General features: G+C 44.9%; 1 protein-coding gene across 1 annotated transcript in view; it reads right to left on the bottom strand.

The window, feature by feature from the left end:
• The window catches only part of BLMH (bleomycin hydrolase), a 46,087-nt gene extending 32,818 nt beyond the window's left edge, over positions 1-13,269 (bottom strand). Inside the window, exons 1-6 of the mRNA XM_018565478.1 lie at positions 13,124-13,269; positions 9,097-9,294; positions 6,670-6,779; positions 6,117-6,258; positions 4,348-4,436; positions 2,123-2,215 (exon numbers count right to left, since the gene is read on the bottom strand). Of these exons, the coding sequence (XP_018420980.1) occupies positions 2,123-2,215; positions 4,348-4,436; positions 6,117-6,258; positions 6,670-6,779; positions 9,097-9,294; positions 13,124-13,133 (642 nt within the window). The 5' untranslated portion in view covers positions 13,134-13,269. The remainder of the gene's footprint in view (positions 1-2,122; positions 2,216-4,347; positions 4,437-6,116; positions 6,259-6,669; positions 6,780-9,096; positions 9,295-13,123) is intronic.
• Between the last annotated feature and the right edge of the window lie 3,461 nt (positions 13,270-16,730).

Consider the following 16,730-nt stretch of genomic DNA (forward strand, 5'->3'; position numbering starts at 1 on the left):
CACATATTGTCTCCTTATGGGCTTCAATGCCCAGACATTGGTCTGCATATGACCCATTGTGCTTTCTTATACCACTCAATGGGAATGCAAAACACAGCTTGGAAGCAGTTTAAAGCCACTCAAAAGCATCTAAAAGCAACCAAAAAGCATCTAAAGCATACCCCATTTTACTGGCTTATGAGCTGCAGCAAGTGTGCATGAGCCCTTAGGAAGCTCGCTGCCACCTAGGGTGGACTAACGCATGTCTGAATTGAATTCCATCCTAATATGTTTTCTTCGAATTACATTTCCAAGTAACAGCCATGCAAGGAGTTCAATGAATTTTGTGCTTGCCAAAAAGTATTCATAAAGAGCAAATGTAGCAAGGACTCTCATAAAGTCAAAACTAATAAACCAGTACAAAGAGCAATGATAATTTCATTTGTAAAGCCCAGTAACCCCTAGCAAGTAATCAGGTGTCAATTATAACCATATCATTTTTGATAAAGTGTCATGGGTTACTGGATATTTCACAACATAATCTCTCAATGCTCTGTATAGGTCTACCTGGTGTGGGTGAGTAAGGGCAGTACATAGCAAACACTGGAGTTCTTTCAGTATTTGCTTGCTTTTAACTCTGCATTTTGTTTCACGCATGACAAAAAGCACATTTTACTCACACTCTTCTCTCTTGTGCTACCTAGAGTCATTCAGCTTTTGTTTTGTTTCTTACTCTCAAAGTTGTTCTTGCACTATGAAGATATTGAATGTTTTTTAACCCTATTCCCCACTTTTATGTCTTTGGTGAATGTTTACTGTGCTATATTATGCCATAAATTGTTTGTTAATCTGACACATGCATTTCTCTTTATACACTGTTAAGAAAAATTTATTAAAAAGAAAAATGCACATTTTGGGTTCCCCAAACGTATATGTTTTCAGAAAGCAGAGACCTGGAAACTACAGTGGTGGCCATTGCAATTTTCTACGTTACACGATATAGCGCAACTGTTTATTAAACCCAAATGTTCAGTAAAAAATACATTCAAATGCGCACAAACGCTATATAATACCCAATTTTATTGTAAAAGATGTCAAACCTCAAAATTGCGTGCACCCATGAAATCGCAAAAAGCTTTTGTACTCAAAATTTTGTATAGCTGACGCTTTAAAAGCCTTTACAGATCCTCAATTTATAGTTAACTGCAAATAATGGCCATAAAATTATTGCTTTTACTCCGGCATGTGTGGTGATACCTAACTGTGTGGACCAATCATAATTTTCATATGTAGGTGCACCCAACACATGCATTGGCACTCGTCTGTGTGTGTATGAGGGGGCTTTTAAAATTTGAGATTTTTTAATTATTATTAATCTTTTTTTTATCACATGGGACCGACAAGCCTCCTATGTGACTGCACAATGGAGGTGACGGGTTCTCTTAAATAAGACATCAGCGGTCTATTAGCCCTAATTCTGGTGTGTAAAACAGGTAGCTGCAAAGCACCTGCAGCAAAAAGCCAACAGTCTGGGAGTGTGTTTGGAGGGCCCTTGCTGCCGCAGACGTAGTGGAGGATGTTTCCAGAGTATTTCCATTCCTACACTGCCATCTGGTGGTTAAAATCGCATACATTTCTTGGCCTTTTTTTTCCCCCCCAACAGAAACCTATAATATGAGAAAAGGGGAGGCTGCTATTGCCAATCGCTCTCTCTGCAAATTCTAGTTGCCTGGTCTTCCTGCAAATCCAATGATCAAGGCACCGGCCCAGAACAAGTATGCACTTCAGGAGTTCAAATTCACTGACTTTGTAGTTTGCGTGCTTGTTCCAGTCCATTGACTCAGGAAGTACAGGTTAAAGTCAGCCAAAGAACTCAAATTTTCAGAAGGTCATTTCTCTTAGTAAAGGGTGCTTTTGTGGCTTTTTTAAAATTGCATAAGAATATGGAACTCCTATTGAGTTTTAGATGTGCATACAGCACACTGAGGTTTTGTAGACCCTCAAGGAAGAGGGAGACAAAAAAACACTTTATAATAGCAGGTCAGCGTTCATGTATTTATCATACAGATACAAGTCCTTATGGGTCTTATGAAATACATTACAAGCCAAGAGTAACCTATGCAGACATGCAAGCAACAGTTACCTCCTCAATCATAGTTTCCAAAGCCGCAGAGATCTCTTCCTTAGTGGAGCTGCTGGATACCATGTTCCTTAGCCGTAAGCAATATTCCCTCATCTGCGAATGACAAATGCGTGCATGAGTACTTTTCTCAATATTACACAGTATTCCCTGATACCAAAAAAGATAAACATGGCTGCAGCTGTAAAGTCAAGTACTGTATGTTTCTAATGTATTTATCAGCTATACAGATGGGGCCTTAATCTGCTGTTCCACGGACCTCAATTGTCACTTGGTTATTGCTCTGGGATCACAAATATAAATACAATCAAGCTCTTCCAGATATCAAAAACCTCTTGAGATAACCTATTTGAGCTTCTGGCCCACTTTGGAATTAAGACAGAGCAAACTACATCAGGGCATGTTGTGACTCACGGGAGGACAGGTGTTCCCTGATCAACGGTTAAGATTCCAGTTGTCATTTTTCTGCTTTACCCCTTCATGACTGAGCTTGTTTTTAGTGTCTGTTCGTTAATGACTGACGCACCTTTGACATTTTTGCTGTGTGATTCTTCCACGGCAGTAATATACTTCCTTACTAAGTGCACCCACAGATATTATATATTGTTTGTTAGAGGACAGATAGGTACACATATGTGATATAAATATATAGCCCTAACGCCTCACTTAGGACTAATAAAATATATTAAAAAAAGAGGTAAAACTTATTTTTAAAAAAACAAATTTTTCCCAGTTTTGATTATTAATATTTTTTGGAAAAATAGCACAGCTAAATAAAATGCATTAAAATGAATTCATTTATTTGGAAACATCTCACATCCCTAGAATTTTAGAACATTTTCTGTACTTCTCAGCCTAAAACTAAAAGCCAACATTTTTTTTCTCTAAAAAATTATAGTGGTCATCTGGCATAAATTGTCACTGTCACTAAGTGTCACACTTTGTGACCGCGACATACCTTGAACATCACTGTCACGCAACTCAGCTGCCGATTTTCACTTTAGGGGGTTGATTTTTATAATAAACGATAGTATAACAATATATTTAAATATAGAATTTTTTTTTAAATGTATTTTTTATTTTTTTACACTTTCCACAATTGTTTTAACATTTTTTAGGGCTGTGAAAATTAAAGATTAATTTCTCGATTAATCGTTAAACTTTTTGATCGATTAAAATTATTTTGATCGCTAATGAAAACACTCACCTCTCCGCCAGCTTCCGGGAGTCCCGTCGGCGATGTCGATGTCCGTGACGTCACCGGACTCCTCCCCCTCTTCCCCAAGTGGCTCCGTCGGCTAACGAAGGGAAGGGGAGGAGTCCGGTGACATCTATGTCCGTGACGGCTGACTCCTCCCCCCTCCGTTAGCCGATGGAGCCACTTGGGACGGTGAGTTTTCCCAAGAAACTTTCTGCACGAGCGCCAGCCAAGGCATTGGCCTATACACATACAGCACAGCAATGAAGTAATAAAATGAACTAGGATCACACTAATCCAGCACGTTATTATTCTGAGTTGCCCCACTCAAGCGGCGGCCATATTGAGTGGGGCACGTGAGATTAATGACGTGCTGGATTAGTGTGATCCAATTTATCAATGTTTGGTTATTATTATGCGGCTCCAAACTTGTCAGCATCAGTGTCACTAAAGGCTTCGGATCACTCCCAGAGCGATCAGAAGTCTGCAACATTGTTGTAGAATAGAAACATGTAGCTATATGTTTCTATTCTGAAACATTTAGAAAAATGCCGGTACACAAAGGGATCTCCTAATTCCAATCTGTACCAGCTGTCAAACAGTAACAGCAAGTGCGGTAACTACCACTCTGCTATTACTGACTGTAAAAGCTTAACTCTTTCATTAATGGATGCCTCCACACTGAGGCATACATTAATGAATGGTAGCTGCTGCTTCTTAGTGGTTACGGGCATTACAGATCATCTGCATACATCAGTGTACGTCTCCTGTCACGAAGGGGTTAAGTTACAAATTATTCTAAGGGGCTTAAATCAGTAAGGCAGCAGAAAGGACAATTTGATAATGCAAAGGGCAGCAATACATAAAAGCAAATAACATTTCAGCTTATTTTGCACATAGCTCTTTGACCACTGAACAAACCTATATGTGGGTCAGTTAATACTGATAAAAAAAGCTTGGTCCTTCCACACTCTACCTGTTAAACAGGTAGCTGAACTAGCTCATGCCCCACGGCCTGCACCACCCTCACCTTGTGGTTAATAATGTCATTCATTCGTCGTGTAGCCTCTGAGGTGTGAGATTCAGGGAAACATTTCTTTGGGATGACTCCATATTTTTCTATAGGAAAGAAGGATATAAAGGATATAAATGCATCATTGGGTAATTATTTAGTAATAAAGAAAGTACCAGAAATAACAGAACTGATAACATTTAAAGTGCATTGATAGAGCAGGCAAGAATTAGAGGTTAAAACCCTTGTCATTTTTTCACTGCCATCCAGGGCTCTGTTAGAAAGATTTCCCCTCACTTCCTGACCTGCTGAAAATGTTTTACGTTATAGAAGTGATGGGGAACTCTCCAGCAAAAACAGACAGACAGAAACATTTGTTCATTATTATTTTATATGTGATATTGTTACTTTAGCACACTTTAAATCTGAAATACAGGCACAAAAAATTCATTGAAATATATTGCTAAAACGCCACAAAGCACATAAATCCACATTGTGTGCACTAAATGCCGTTGAGAATCCTAATACCGCCTTGTAAAATTAGCGCTGACATCACCGAGCAGCACAAACTATGTAGACAGCAAAGCTATCAGTGGGAGTAGATTTTCCCACTACAAGCTGCCCAGAAAACTACAGGCAGGGTGGATACAAGACCAGTCACCCTGCACAAGGAGAGAGAGCAGCATTGACCGGTCTTCATTAAAGTCAAAGTGCAGGAGTGGTTTCATGCTGGATTATTGCACGGATCTGGAACAAATGCATAAAGACCAAGATTCAAATAAGAATACAGATACCTCTAGTATTTAGACAATATTTGTAAAGTTTGGTTTTAAAGCCCATCTCTAGGCAAAGGGTTGAGTGCTCATTTTTTTCTAGGGGACGCAAAAAAAAAAAAGCTTGCTTCTTCTCCCCATCCACTCTGAAAGTTGGAATTCCCTTGGCATCCTCACGTCTAATGCCGCTCTATGGACCTGTATAAGACATGATGACGTGATATCACTGGAGCATAGAGAAGAAGAAGCTGTGGGAATCAGTCTAGCTGCCTGGACAGAGATGGCAGGAGCGGGAATCAGATAAATAAATAAGCTTTAATAGGGTCCCCTAGACAAAACAACCACTTAAAAGGAGAACTATGGGGTCAGTGTTTTTCCCCATAGTTCTCCTTAGGGTAACGAGAGGACACAAACTAGCGTCCTCCCGTTACCCTAAGCTCAGTATACCGCGAGCTACAGCTCGCGGTATACTGAGACGCTGCAGCCGGAGCGGATCCCGACTGAGATGACGGGATCCGCCCAGCTGCGTGAGTGACAGTTGGCTCTGCCTATCTAGAGGCAGAGCCAACTGTACCCGCCCCCTCACCGTCCGTTCCGCCAGTTAGCGCTGGTGGATAGGGGAGGGGGGAATCCATCCCCTCCCCCTGTCACGGCAGAGAGCCGTGACAGGATCGAGAGGTGAGCGAACCCGGTATGTGTTCACTCAACTCCCGATCAACTGAGCCGACCTGTGACAGTCTCATTGTCACAGGTCGGCTAGAACTATGAGGTGAGTGAAAAGCACTCACCTCATAGTTCTCCTTTAACCCTTGCATTGTGGGGGTAACCCTACTGGAAGGGTAAGTTTTTGTTTGCCCGGAGAAGGGCTTTAAGTGGTATTGCAGCTTGTATGTATCAGGCTAACACGTTGGTGCTAAATTCTGACAATTGTTAGCTGATATCAGGTTTCAGAATTGTACAAAGTTGGTTATAGTAAAAAAAACAAAGCACCGCTACTGTATTGTTAGCTCTTACCAATGAGGTTAACCAGCATATCCCACTGTCCTCCATCGTTGGTGGGGTTTGAAAGCAGGAACTGCATAAGTCTCCCATCGATTGGCTCATTCAAACGTGCAGTTTCAACAAAGGCATTTAGGAAATAATTGCAGCGTTCAATCTGTGCGGTTAACAAATTGATAAAATAAAATTAGCATGAACAGTATTCCACAGCAAACATTTAATGGCATCTGCAAAGGGGGCAGCATACCTGAAAGAATTTTATTGTATAAGAACCTAGCAATAGGGAGCAGGATACAATCACACTAATTGGCTATGACTGCATAGATTGAGCAAGTTTAATGGGAAATACCAGATGAAAAATACATTGAGGGGAATTCATCAAAACTGGAGCAGACAAAATCTGGAGCAGCTGTGCACGGCAACCAATCAGGTTCTCTCTTACATTTTCAAAGCTTTACTGAATAAACTGAAGATAAAAGCTGATTGGTTACTATGGGCAACTGCTCCAGATTTGATCAATTCCCCTCATTCTGGTAAAATGTTATGTCCTCCACCAATGGCTACAAACCTTGTCCCAGAAAAACAGATAGGACTGACTGAACTCAAACTCTTCAAGGTTAAACTTCTTCATAAGAGGCAACCTCATCACATTCAGACAGGAAAAGATCCAACACCGTCCTGAAAGACAAAGCACATTCCATCATGTAGCAAACTATTAACTCTAAGCATCTAGTGTACTAGGCTGTGGAATAAAATCAGGAAGAATTAAACATTTATTGCTTTATATTCTTAAATTGGTCCAAGTACTAAAATAAAAAAACATATTAAAATATAGAAAATGGATCAATATTTGTGCGGACAACACTCCAAAATATTAAATGGATATCACCAGTAAAGAAGCTATGAATGGAAAACTATAAATGGTATTTTGTTGTGGTTTATTGTTCTATTTGTTATTTGTATAAAACTATACACATGTACATTTCCAAAGCTTGTTGGGCTTTCTAAAAAGAAAAGCCTAGCACTAACTTCATGATTCAGGCAGAGAGGGAGAGTGGGACCCCGATAATAGCCAAAGAAGGTGTGCAAACCCAGGAACCAAAGCACTGAGATCTCCCAAACAGAGTCCCTGAGAGATATAAGAAATTATCTTGTGGTTTAGAGGAGAACTATGAGGTGAGTGCTTTTCACTCACCTCATAGTTCTAGCCGACCTGTGACAATGAGACTGTCACAGGTCGGCTCAGTAGATCGGGAGGGGAGCGAACACATACCGGTGTTCGCTCACTTCTCGATCCTGTCACGGCTCTCTGCCGTGACAGGGGAGTGGCTGGATTCCCCCCTCCCCGCTCCGATCCTCCAGCGCTGACTGGCGTATCGGACGGGGGAGGGGGCGGGTACAGCTGGCTCTACCTCTAGATAGCTGTCACTCACGCAGCTGGGTGGATCCAGACATAATTATCGGGATCCGCTTCAGCTGCGGCGTCTCAGTATACCGCGAGCTGTAGCTAGGGTTATACTGAGCTTAGGGTGACAGGAGGACGCTAGTTTGTGTCCTCCTGTTACCCTAAGGAGAACTATGGGCAAAAGCCCTAACCCCATAGTTCTCCTTTAACTCTCCAGCATCTACCAAAAACAGAAATATCCATTTTAACTTGATTGACTAATTAAACCTGAAGTGGGCCAACACTTTATTGGGACATTAGCCAAGTTGAAATAAGGTACCTCTAAAGTTGTTAGCCCCGCTATTGGCTGCTGCATCTTTCTTGAGAAATGTTACTTACATACAGACACTGCCAGAGATATCGTCGCTGAAGTTCCAGCGGTAATACTGACAGTCAAGGCTGAAGTACAGTGATCATAGCAGACTGCTCCCACTGCAGCTCCTCCATTCAGGAAACATCTTGTATTCCTTTGAATGAATACAAGGCATTCTTTGATTGGTCATGGGAGATTGTTACATTAATACGCCCCTTGTCCAATCACAGAATGCCTTATACCCTTTGAAAAGAAGACTGGATGGAGGGGCTGCAGAGTGAGTTTGTCTATATGATACAATAAGACTCCTGTGTCATTTTTAAGAGTTCGAGTACTAAAGACAAACTTGCCACTAACCAATGGAAAAAGATTACACATGAGATGTACATCGTATGAACCTGAGAGGTGCCACTGGGTTATTCAACATCAGATCCCTTTGTGAAAAGCGTATGGATGGAGTTAATCCAGGCCCCCAGATTAGTCCCTCATCTCATAAGTGAGTTTATATAATGGAAGCCTGGAGTTTACCAGCCCTTTCCAATCAGCTAAGGAGGGCAAGCTTGGATGTTTCCACACTAGAAATATTGCTTTTTGGCTGTAGCAGCATTACATTCACAGCAGTATTTGGGGGTCACAAACATTACTCAGCATATTTCTACATAACCTGGAAGGGTGTCACATAAACATGTATGCCATGGTTTAGGAAAAGTAGCAGTTTATCAAGACAGCAAATGAATACCTGAGAAACAGCAACGGAATTTTGATTATCCACTAACACCAGCCTTTTTCTTTTTAAAGTTTGATCTGGATGGTGTGACTGACGGCTAGAACTTCTGTTCTGATGTGTTCCCCCAACAAAGAGATTTATCTTCACTTTCTTTTCATTTACGCTTTGTCACATACAGATACAGGTGTTTCCGAAGCACAGGAAATAATGGGAAATCTCCCCCATGGGGGACAAGCCAGCAATAAAAAGATGATGGTGGTTATATAACCCGTATACAAATGATTAAAATAAAGCTGTTTTATTGCGGTTTGCTTTTCTTTTGGAAAGATTTTCCTATCCCAATGACACAGGTACAGGCATCACCCATAGGAACAGAAACCGCAAGAGAAACAATAATCTCCCAACATGCTAGGCTGTGGCAATGATTATAGAAAAGTGAGGTCCTCTCATAACAGTATTTAACATGTTTAAAAAATCTCATGGTAATTTGAAACAAGCTGATGGGGCCTACCTGAGTTTTTCTGGTTGGTGACAGGCTTGCCCTCCGTAGGAATGGTGTGCTGAAAGACATGTACACTGTCCTGAACAGTCTGCCTCTGTAGACACACTTCCAGTGGATCACTGCATGTGGCAACATTCTGAGCCAGTAGAAAACGGGGGTCAGACTTCAGCTTCTTCCTGAAGGAAGCGGTCTTCTCCAAGCTCAAACCTGGGAGACAAGACAAGTGTATAAGATAAATAGGTAATCATTTTATGTGGTGGTATCTGTGCTGGTGAGATAATTTACCTCTACAAGTTATAAGAGAACCATAAGGGACATTTATAAATTACTGAAAAGACCTGAACACAATGCTAAACCATGCCTCCATTTCCTCTCTACATCATGGCTGTTGAGGGAGCTGAACTGCCACTTCATATACACTGAGTGGCCAGATTATTATGACCACCTGACGTTTGTAGGCAAATTAGCTATAATTTTGCGCTGAAGTTGCTAGAGGGCCAGACCATTATAAATAGGGAAGCAGGTTGTTTACCACGACAGTAGAAGTGATTTGTTTCTGAAGATACGGGTAAACAACGCGATTTAACAGCCTTTGAACGTGGGATGATTGTTGGCGCTCGGAGCCATGGAGCGAGTATCAGCAAAACAGCAGAATTCGTTAAATGTTCAAGAGCAGCTGTTGTTAAAGTGTTTAAAGACTGGACTGTCAGCCGAAAATCTGGGTCTGAACGTGCGAATTGTGGCCGTCAGCGACTAGGAGTGTGGTTTTTTCTAACCAACTGAAGGACCAATGCTGATGGGATTTTGTTTGTTTCAAGCTGGTTTTGCCTTCCTATACAAGTCTAGAAGAATGCAAAAGTCACTTGAAGCAGGTTAAATACACCTGTCAATGAATTCTAAGTGACCTCATAAGATAGTGCTGCTCCTTCCCCACCCCTCTGCCACCGGCGGCAGGTACGGGCGGCTGTGCGGGGGGATGGAGAAGCTGTCACTAGTCCAGCAGAATGTGCTGCAGGCACCGCCAGTCAGCACATTCTGCTGTGTGGGAGAGGACCCTCTACACTAAGCCCCGCCCCTTGGCTGCCGAGACACAGAAGAAGGTGCGGCAGGAGAGGTAAGGTAAGTCTGGACCAGGAAGGGGGGGGGTGCAGGGAAGGGGGGGCTGGTGGTATTCTGCATTGCTGACTTTTATTATAATGTATTGCTGAGACTTGTCCTGCATATCCCAGCAATGCATTATATTTTAAGTAGGGACACACCAGTGCCAGTACTGGCACTGGTGTAAAGGGGGTCTTAACCATTCCCTGCTCTATCCAAATCGAATGTAGTGCCATACATTTTGGAGGATCCGGGGGCCGCCCAGAAACACATGTTGTCTGCACTCTGTTGGTTGTGGATCAGCATAAATTAGCATATTCCACAATATGTGGAAGCACAACATATGTACAGCCACAAGAATATCAGTTCCAGACTAGAACCATAAGGGCCCATTTACATCAGGGCCGACCGCTGGGGTGCATTTATCACATATTAACATGTGCTCGGTCGAAGGTTCTGTCCACCCATATTTAGCATGTAACAAGGTCGCCTTCCAAGCACAAGTACCCTTCACTTATTCACAAGGGGGGAGCAGCATCTGGATGCCCCCCTTATTAAAGAGGGTACCCTAATGCAAATAAGCCCCCCTACCCGCAGACCCCCACAACCAACGGTCCGGGGCTTTTGGGGAAGAAGTCCTTGTCCCCATCGGCAACGGGACAAGGAGCTTTTCCAGGGAACCCTCACAGTGCCAAGGGCATGTGGCCAGGTATGGTGCAGGAAGGGGGGAGGGCCTCGTTTGCCCCCCCGTCTGTGCTCGGATTGAGTCTTGTTAGGAATTTTAGGGGGGACCCCAGATTTTCGGGGGTGGGGTTCCTCCTTAAAGTTCCTACCAGATTTAAAAGAGCCTTGTATGACTTTGGGGGGAACCCTACGCATTTTTGTTATTTTATTTTTAACTTGGGGTCCCTCCTAACTTTTCTACCAGACCTAAAGGGTCTGGTATGGATCAGAAGGGGGACCCCCACACCGTTTTGTTTTTTAAATTTTCTTAACTTGTCATTTTTTTATTCTCCTTGCTACCTCGATGGTAGCAAGCAGAGTAACTGAGCTGAATGCCGTTCCGCGGCATTTGGCTATTCCGGCCCCTACGCCGGAGGTTCGGCTGGATCGAACAGCTCCTTCACTTCGGCTCAGCCAAACATGCTAAGCATGTTTGGCTGAAGTGAAGCCAGCCAATGTAAGGCTGATGTTAGCCAACGTAAATCTGAAATCAGCCATACAGGGCCGAAGTGAACAGCTGAACGGCGTTCGGCTCGGGTTATTCATTTGGCAGCTTAGTGTGAACTAGGCCTAAAAAATGCCCATACACTGCACGATTCTCGTACGAGAATCGCGGGAAATCCCGCGATCGTACGAGAGTCGTGCAGTGTATGGAAGGCGTGCAACCGTTTCTACTGTACGGTCGCACGTCTTCCGTCGAACCAGCATGCTAGAAAACCCGCCGGGAATCGTACGATTCTCGGCGAGTTAGTGACCTGCTGGTGCGACAACTGCCGAACGGGCCGGTGTGCGCACACGCACACTGCCCGTTTGCAGTCAACGTAAGCCCGCCCCTCATTACAGTCATCGTAAGCCCGCCCCTCAGGGGGGCGGGCTTGCGATTGTGGCAAGTACGATCTGCCTGTCCAAGATGGGCAGATCGTACGTTTTTTTAAGTACTTTACAACCATCGCAAGACTAAGGTCTTGCGATGGTTGTACAGTGTATTGCCACCTTTACTGAGCACACTGAAGAGAGAGGCTGATTGGTTGCCACTCACAGCTGCTCCAGTTTTAATAAATTCCCCCCTGTGTGCTTCCAGTCTAGTACTGGTTGTTGTGGTTCCACAATTATCCTGGCGATTGACCTTGCTCAGTCAGGCAGATTCCCAGCTAATGGGAAGAGCCCACCCTTCCACCCCACAACGTATATATCCCCCTGCAGCAGTCTGCAGCTCTGAGGCAACCTTGACACATCAACTGCAGTGACACTAAAATCTCATCATGTCTCTGGGAGGCACTGCCTCGTGGGACTTGTAGTGTCACAGCAGCTGACAAGGTTGCCTGCCCCCTTGTTAGTTTAACTTAAAAAATCTGCAGCTTTAATTACAATGATCCCTGGCGATCCTGGCCTGCAAGTCCTTGTTCGGGCACCTCCTGCTACAGGGTGACAACAGTCTGTCCCTCTCCCTTAATAGTGCACCTGCGTTGTCACCTCGTCACACAGGCTTCTGATTGAGACTACAAGGAGATGTGTCAACATTGCGAAAACATTAGTCCACTGTTGTCACCATCACAAAACCCACCCATGACTGAAGGGCACACGTAGACAGGAAGTGGCTGCAAAGAGGCTACAGGAGAGGAGTACTGAGATGAAACAAAGAAAATGAAATCACATATTTAATAGAACACAACATGTCAGTTGTTTATGCTTTACTATACTAAGACCCCATTCACACCCAAGCGATGTGAAGTGCTTCAACGCTTGGCACTCCATGTTATTCTATTGTGCCCGTTCCCATCGGAGCCCATATGTTGTCGCTCAACGTGCGGTAAAAATGCAGCAGCTTGGAAACAATTTGCGTGTTTTTGTTCCCAATAAACTTCAATGGGAGCAGCTGAAAAACATGCATTTTTCTTGTAGTTTTACTTCTAATAACCATCTCCTCCTCCTAGTAACACATTGGGTGAAACAGAATAATTGAAGACTGTGAAAACCACAACAGACACCAAGATGTCTACAGGGGCTTACTGTCATTCTGTCTGCTTTAAATACCCAATATATAGCCACACCCATCAATTAAACCCCGCCTTAAGAAAGTACGCCCCTTTTTCCCAGGCCCCGCCTATGACTCAGCAGCCACGGGAGTGAACATTATAACAATATCCTCAAATGGTCCCCGTTTCGGATCTCGTTGCCTAGACCGGGATTTTAACCCGTCCCTTCCCCCTTTTACCTGTGCACATGGTATATTTCTAAGCCTACAGATGCGGCACCGCAGACAATCCCGTCAGAATGACCCGGCAACTCTCGCACTCTCTTCTCTGTTTCCGGGGCCGGAACAGGAACTGCTCAACAGAGACAGCGTGTGACTGGAGGAGCTGGAACTGCCGGGGGGCGGGGCCACACGAAACATGTGACCGGCTCGTCTGAAATGTGCGAGAAGTGAAAGGGAAACTGAGTTGCACGGAAAGAGAAGGAGGGCTGAGGGTTCACTGCATCATATGTCGGACATCCAGGCAGTAGTACTAGTAGGCATGCCGTGAGACAGGAATAGGGGGCCGGACACTCGTTTCTGTGTGTCAGACTGCGAAGCAGGAATGGGCCGCCGGGCACTCGTTGCTTTGTCAGGCTGCCAGCTATGAGAGGGAAAGCCTGTGTTCGGGCACTTATTGCTGTGTGTCAGGCTGTAATGCAGGAGTGGGCGGGCCAGGCATTCATGGCTCAGGCAGGAGTTGCCGGGCACTCATTGTTCTCTCAGGCTCCTAGGCAGGAGTGGGCGGGCTCGGGAACTCCTTGCTCTGTGTCAGGCTGCCAGTGTTCTATCAAAGTTTGTGACTGTGTTAGAATGTGTGACTGGTCACACATTTTAACGAGTTCCTGCCCAGTTTTTCGGCGGTTGAATGTGTGACCGGCAAAAGGTGAAGAATTCCAACGCTTTCTCAGCTGTTCCAGGGCAGATCGACATTGCAGATTGTATGTGCAGGAGAACTGACCTGCCCTGAAACAGCTGATCGGTCCTGAAACGTCACTTCCATCCGACTTTGTGGAATGTGAGATCGCACTCACAAAGTCCCATTTCAGGACCGAACAGCTGTTCCAAGGCAGATCGATTCTCCTGCACATACAATCTGCGATGCCGATCTGCCCTGGAACAGCTGAGAAAGCGTTGGAATTCTTCACCTTTTGCCAGTCACATATTCCACTGCTGAAAAACTGGGCGGGATCACATCAAAATGTGTGACCAGTTACACATTCCAACCCAGTCACAATCTTTGATAGAACACCGGGCAGAATTGGGTGGGCTCGCAAACTCAGTGTCCTGTTTCAGGCAGCCATGTTGCATTATTTTTTTTACTTACAGGTTTGTAAAATTCCCCCCAAAGCATACATGTTATAAAAACACGGGACCTGTAAGATAAAACGATGACACTGCTGAATTTTTACATCCTGCAATAGTTGCGCAAATATTTATTAAAACAGTATTTTGGGAAAGAATACACAAAAATATTTTTTAGCACTCACAAGCACAACATAATTTTTTTGCCCAATATAAATACCTAAAATAAATAAAACCGCATTGAGTTAATATATAGCAAATCTCTGTAAATTGTAAAATGTGCCTTTTTGCAAAACAGTGAAAAATCAGGTTGACTCCACGCCTGTGTGATGTGGTAATGTCCGACCCGTGTGTGCAGTGTGATCAAATCAGCCAGGTAGACATTATATCGCAATGTACAGCAATGTGCAGTGCATCGTGGGCCGACATCCTTGGAGCTGTTCTCTCACCAACCTTCCTGTCCCTTCCATTGTCCTGCTGGCTTGTACTTCATTGTACCAGTACACCTACATATGACATGGTGGCCAAGGCCCTGTCGACTCATCTGTGCAGCACTGAGAACACCACCCACATGTCCCTTTACCAATAGTCTCGTGACCCTTCCCCATTTATTATACCGGCAAGCCATAACCCTGGCCTCAACAACTGCCTCCTCTGGCACAAGTAGCCCCGCTGGCCACAGTCTTTCCTATCACCTATACTGAGATGAACCTTTTCCTCCTGCCAAGGTGGTAGACCACAACTGTGTTACCTCACCAACTTCATCATCCTATTAAAGCTGAGTTCTGAGCAAAGTATTCAAACTTTTGAAACCTCCCATTCCAACCCCTTTAAAAACATGAAAAGGAACTTTGCACTTGCATGGCTCCTTTATTGAAACAATCCAAGTTTTTTGTTTTTCCTAGTGATGCCATTGAAGGTCTCGACCTTAGATCTCCACAGCATCAGCACGTGGGAAGCGTCAGCAGGACATCTTGCGTGTACTTGTATGGGCGCTCTACGTGTCTTCGTGTACTCGTAAGGGCGCCCTACGTGTCTTCCTGTACTCGTATGGGCGCTCTACGTGTCTTCCTGTACTCGTATGGGCGCTCTACGTGTCTTCCTGTACTCGTATGGGCGCTCTACGTGTCTTCCTGTACTCGTATGGGCGCTCTACGTGTCTTCCTGTACTCGTATGGGCGCTCTACGTGTCTTCCTGTACTCGTATGGGCGCTCTACATGTCTTCCTGTACTCTTATGAGCGCTCTACGTGTCTTCCTGTACTTGTAGGGATGCCCTGCATGCCTTCCTGTACTCGTATGGGCACCCTCCGTGTCTTCCTGTACTTGTAAGGATGCCCTGCATGCCTTCCTGTACTCGTATGGGCACCCTCCGTGTCTTCCTGTACTTGTAAGGATGCCCTGCATGCCTTCCTGTACTTGTATGGGCGCTCTACGTGTCTTCGTGTACTCGTATGGGCGCTCTACGTGTCTTCCTGTACTCGTATGGGCGCTCTACGTGTCTTCCTGTACTCGTATGGGCGCTCTACGTGTCTTCCTGTACTCGTAAGCGCGCCCTACGTGTCTTCCTGTACTTGTAGGGATGCCCTGCATGCCTTCCTGTACTTGTATGGGCACCCTCTGTGTCTTCCTGTACTTGTAGGGATGCCCTGCATGCCTTCCTGTACTCGTATGGGCGCTCTACGTGTCTTCGTGTACTCGTAAGGGCGCCCTACGTGTCTTCCTGTACTCGTATGGGCGCTCTACGTGTCTTCCTGTACTCGTATGGGCGCTCTACGTGTCTTCCTGTACTCGTATGGGCGCTCTACGTGTCTTCCTGTACTCGTATGGGCGCTCTACGTGTCTTCCTGTACTTGTAGGGATGCCCTGCATGCCTTCCTGTACTCGTATGGGCACCCTCCGTGTCTTCCTGTACTTGTAAGGATGCCCTGCATGCCTTCCTGTACTTGTATGGGCGCTCTACGTGTCTTCGTGTACTCGTATGGGCGCTCTACGTGTCTTCCTGTACTCGTAAGCGCGCCCTACGTGTCTTCCTGTACTTGTAGGGATGCCCTGCATGCCTTCCTGTACTCGTATGGGCGCTCTACGTGTCTTCCTGTACTCGTAGGGGCGCCCTACGTGTCTTTCTGTACTTGTATGGATGCCCTGCATGCCTTCCTGTACTCGTATGGGCACCCTCCGTATCCTCTTGTACTTGTAGGGATGCCCTGCATGCCTTCCTGTATTCGTATGGGCACCCTCCGTGTCTTCCTGTACTTGTAGGGATGCCCTGCATGCGTTCCTGTACTCGTATGGGCACCCTGCATGTCTTCCTGTACTTGTAGGGATGCCTTCCTGTACTCGTATGGGGAACCCTGCGTGTCTACCTGTACTTGTAGGGATGCCCTGCATGTCTTCCTGTACTTGTATGGGCACCCTGCATGTCTTCCTGTACTCGTATGGGCACCCTGCGTGTCTTCCTGTACTTGTAGGGATGCCCTGCATGTCTTCTTGTACTTGTATGG

The sequence above is a fragment of the Nanorana parkeri genome, unplaced genomic scaffold, assembly GCF_000935625.1.
Source record: "Nanorana parkeri isolate BGI_ZX_2015 unplaced genomic scaffold, ASM93562v1 scaffold851, whole genome shotgun sequence".
Classification (NCBI taxonomy): domain Eukaryota; kingdom Metazoa; phylum Chordata; class Amphibia; order Anura; family Dicroglossidae; genus Nanorana; species Nanorana parkeri.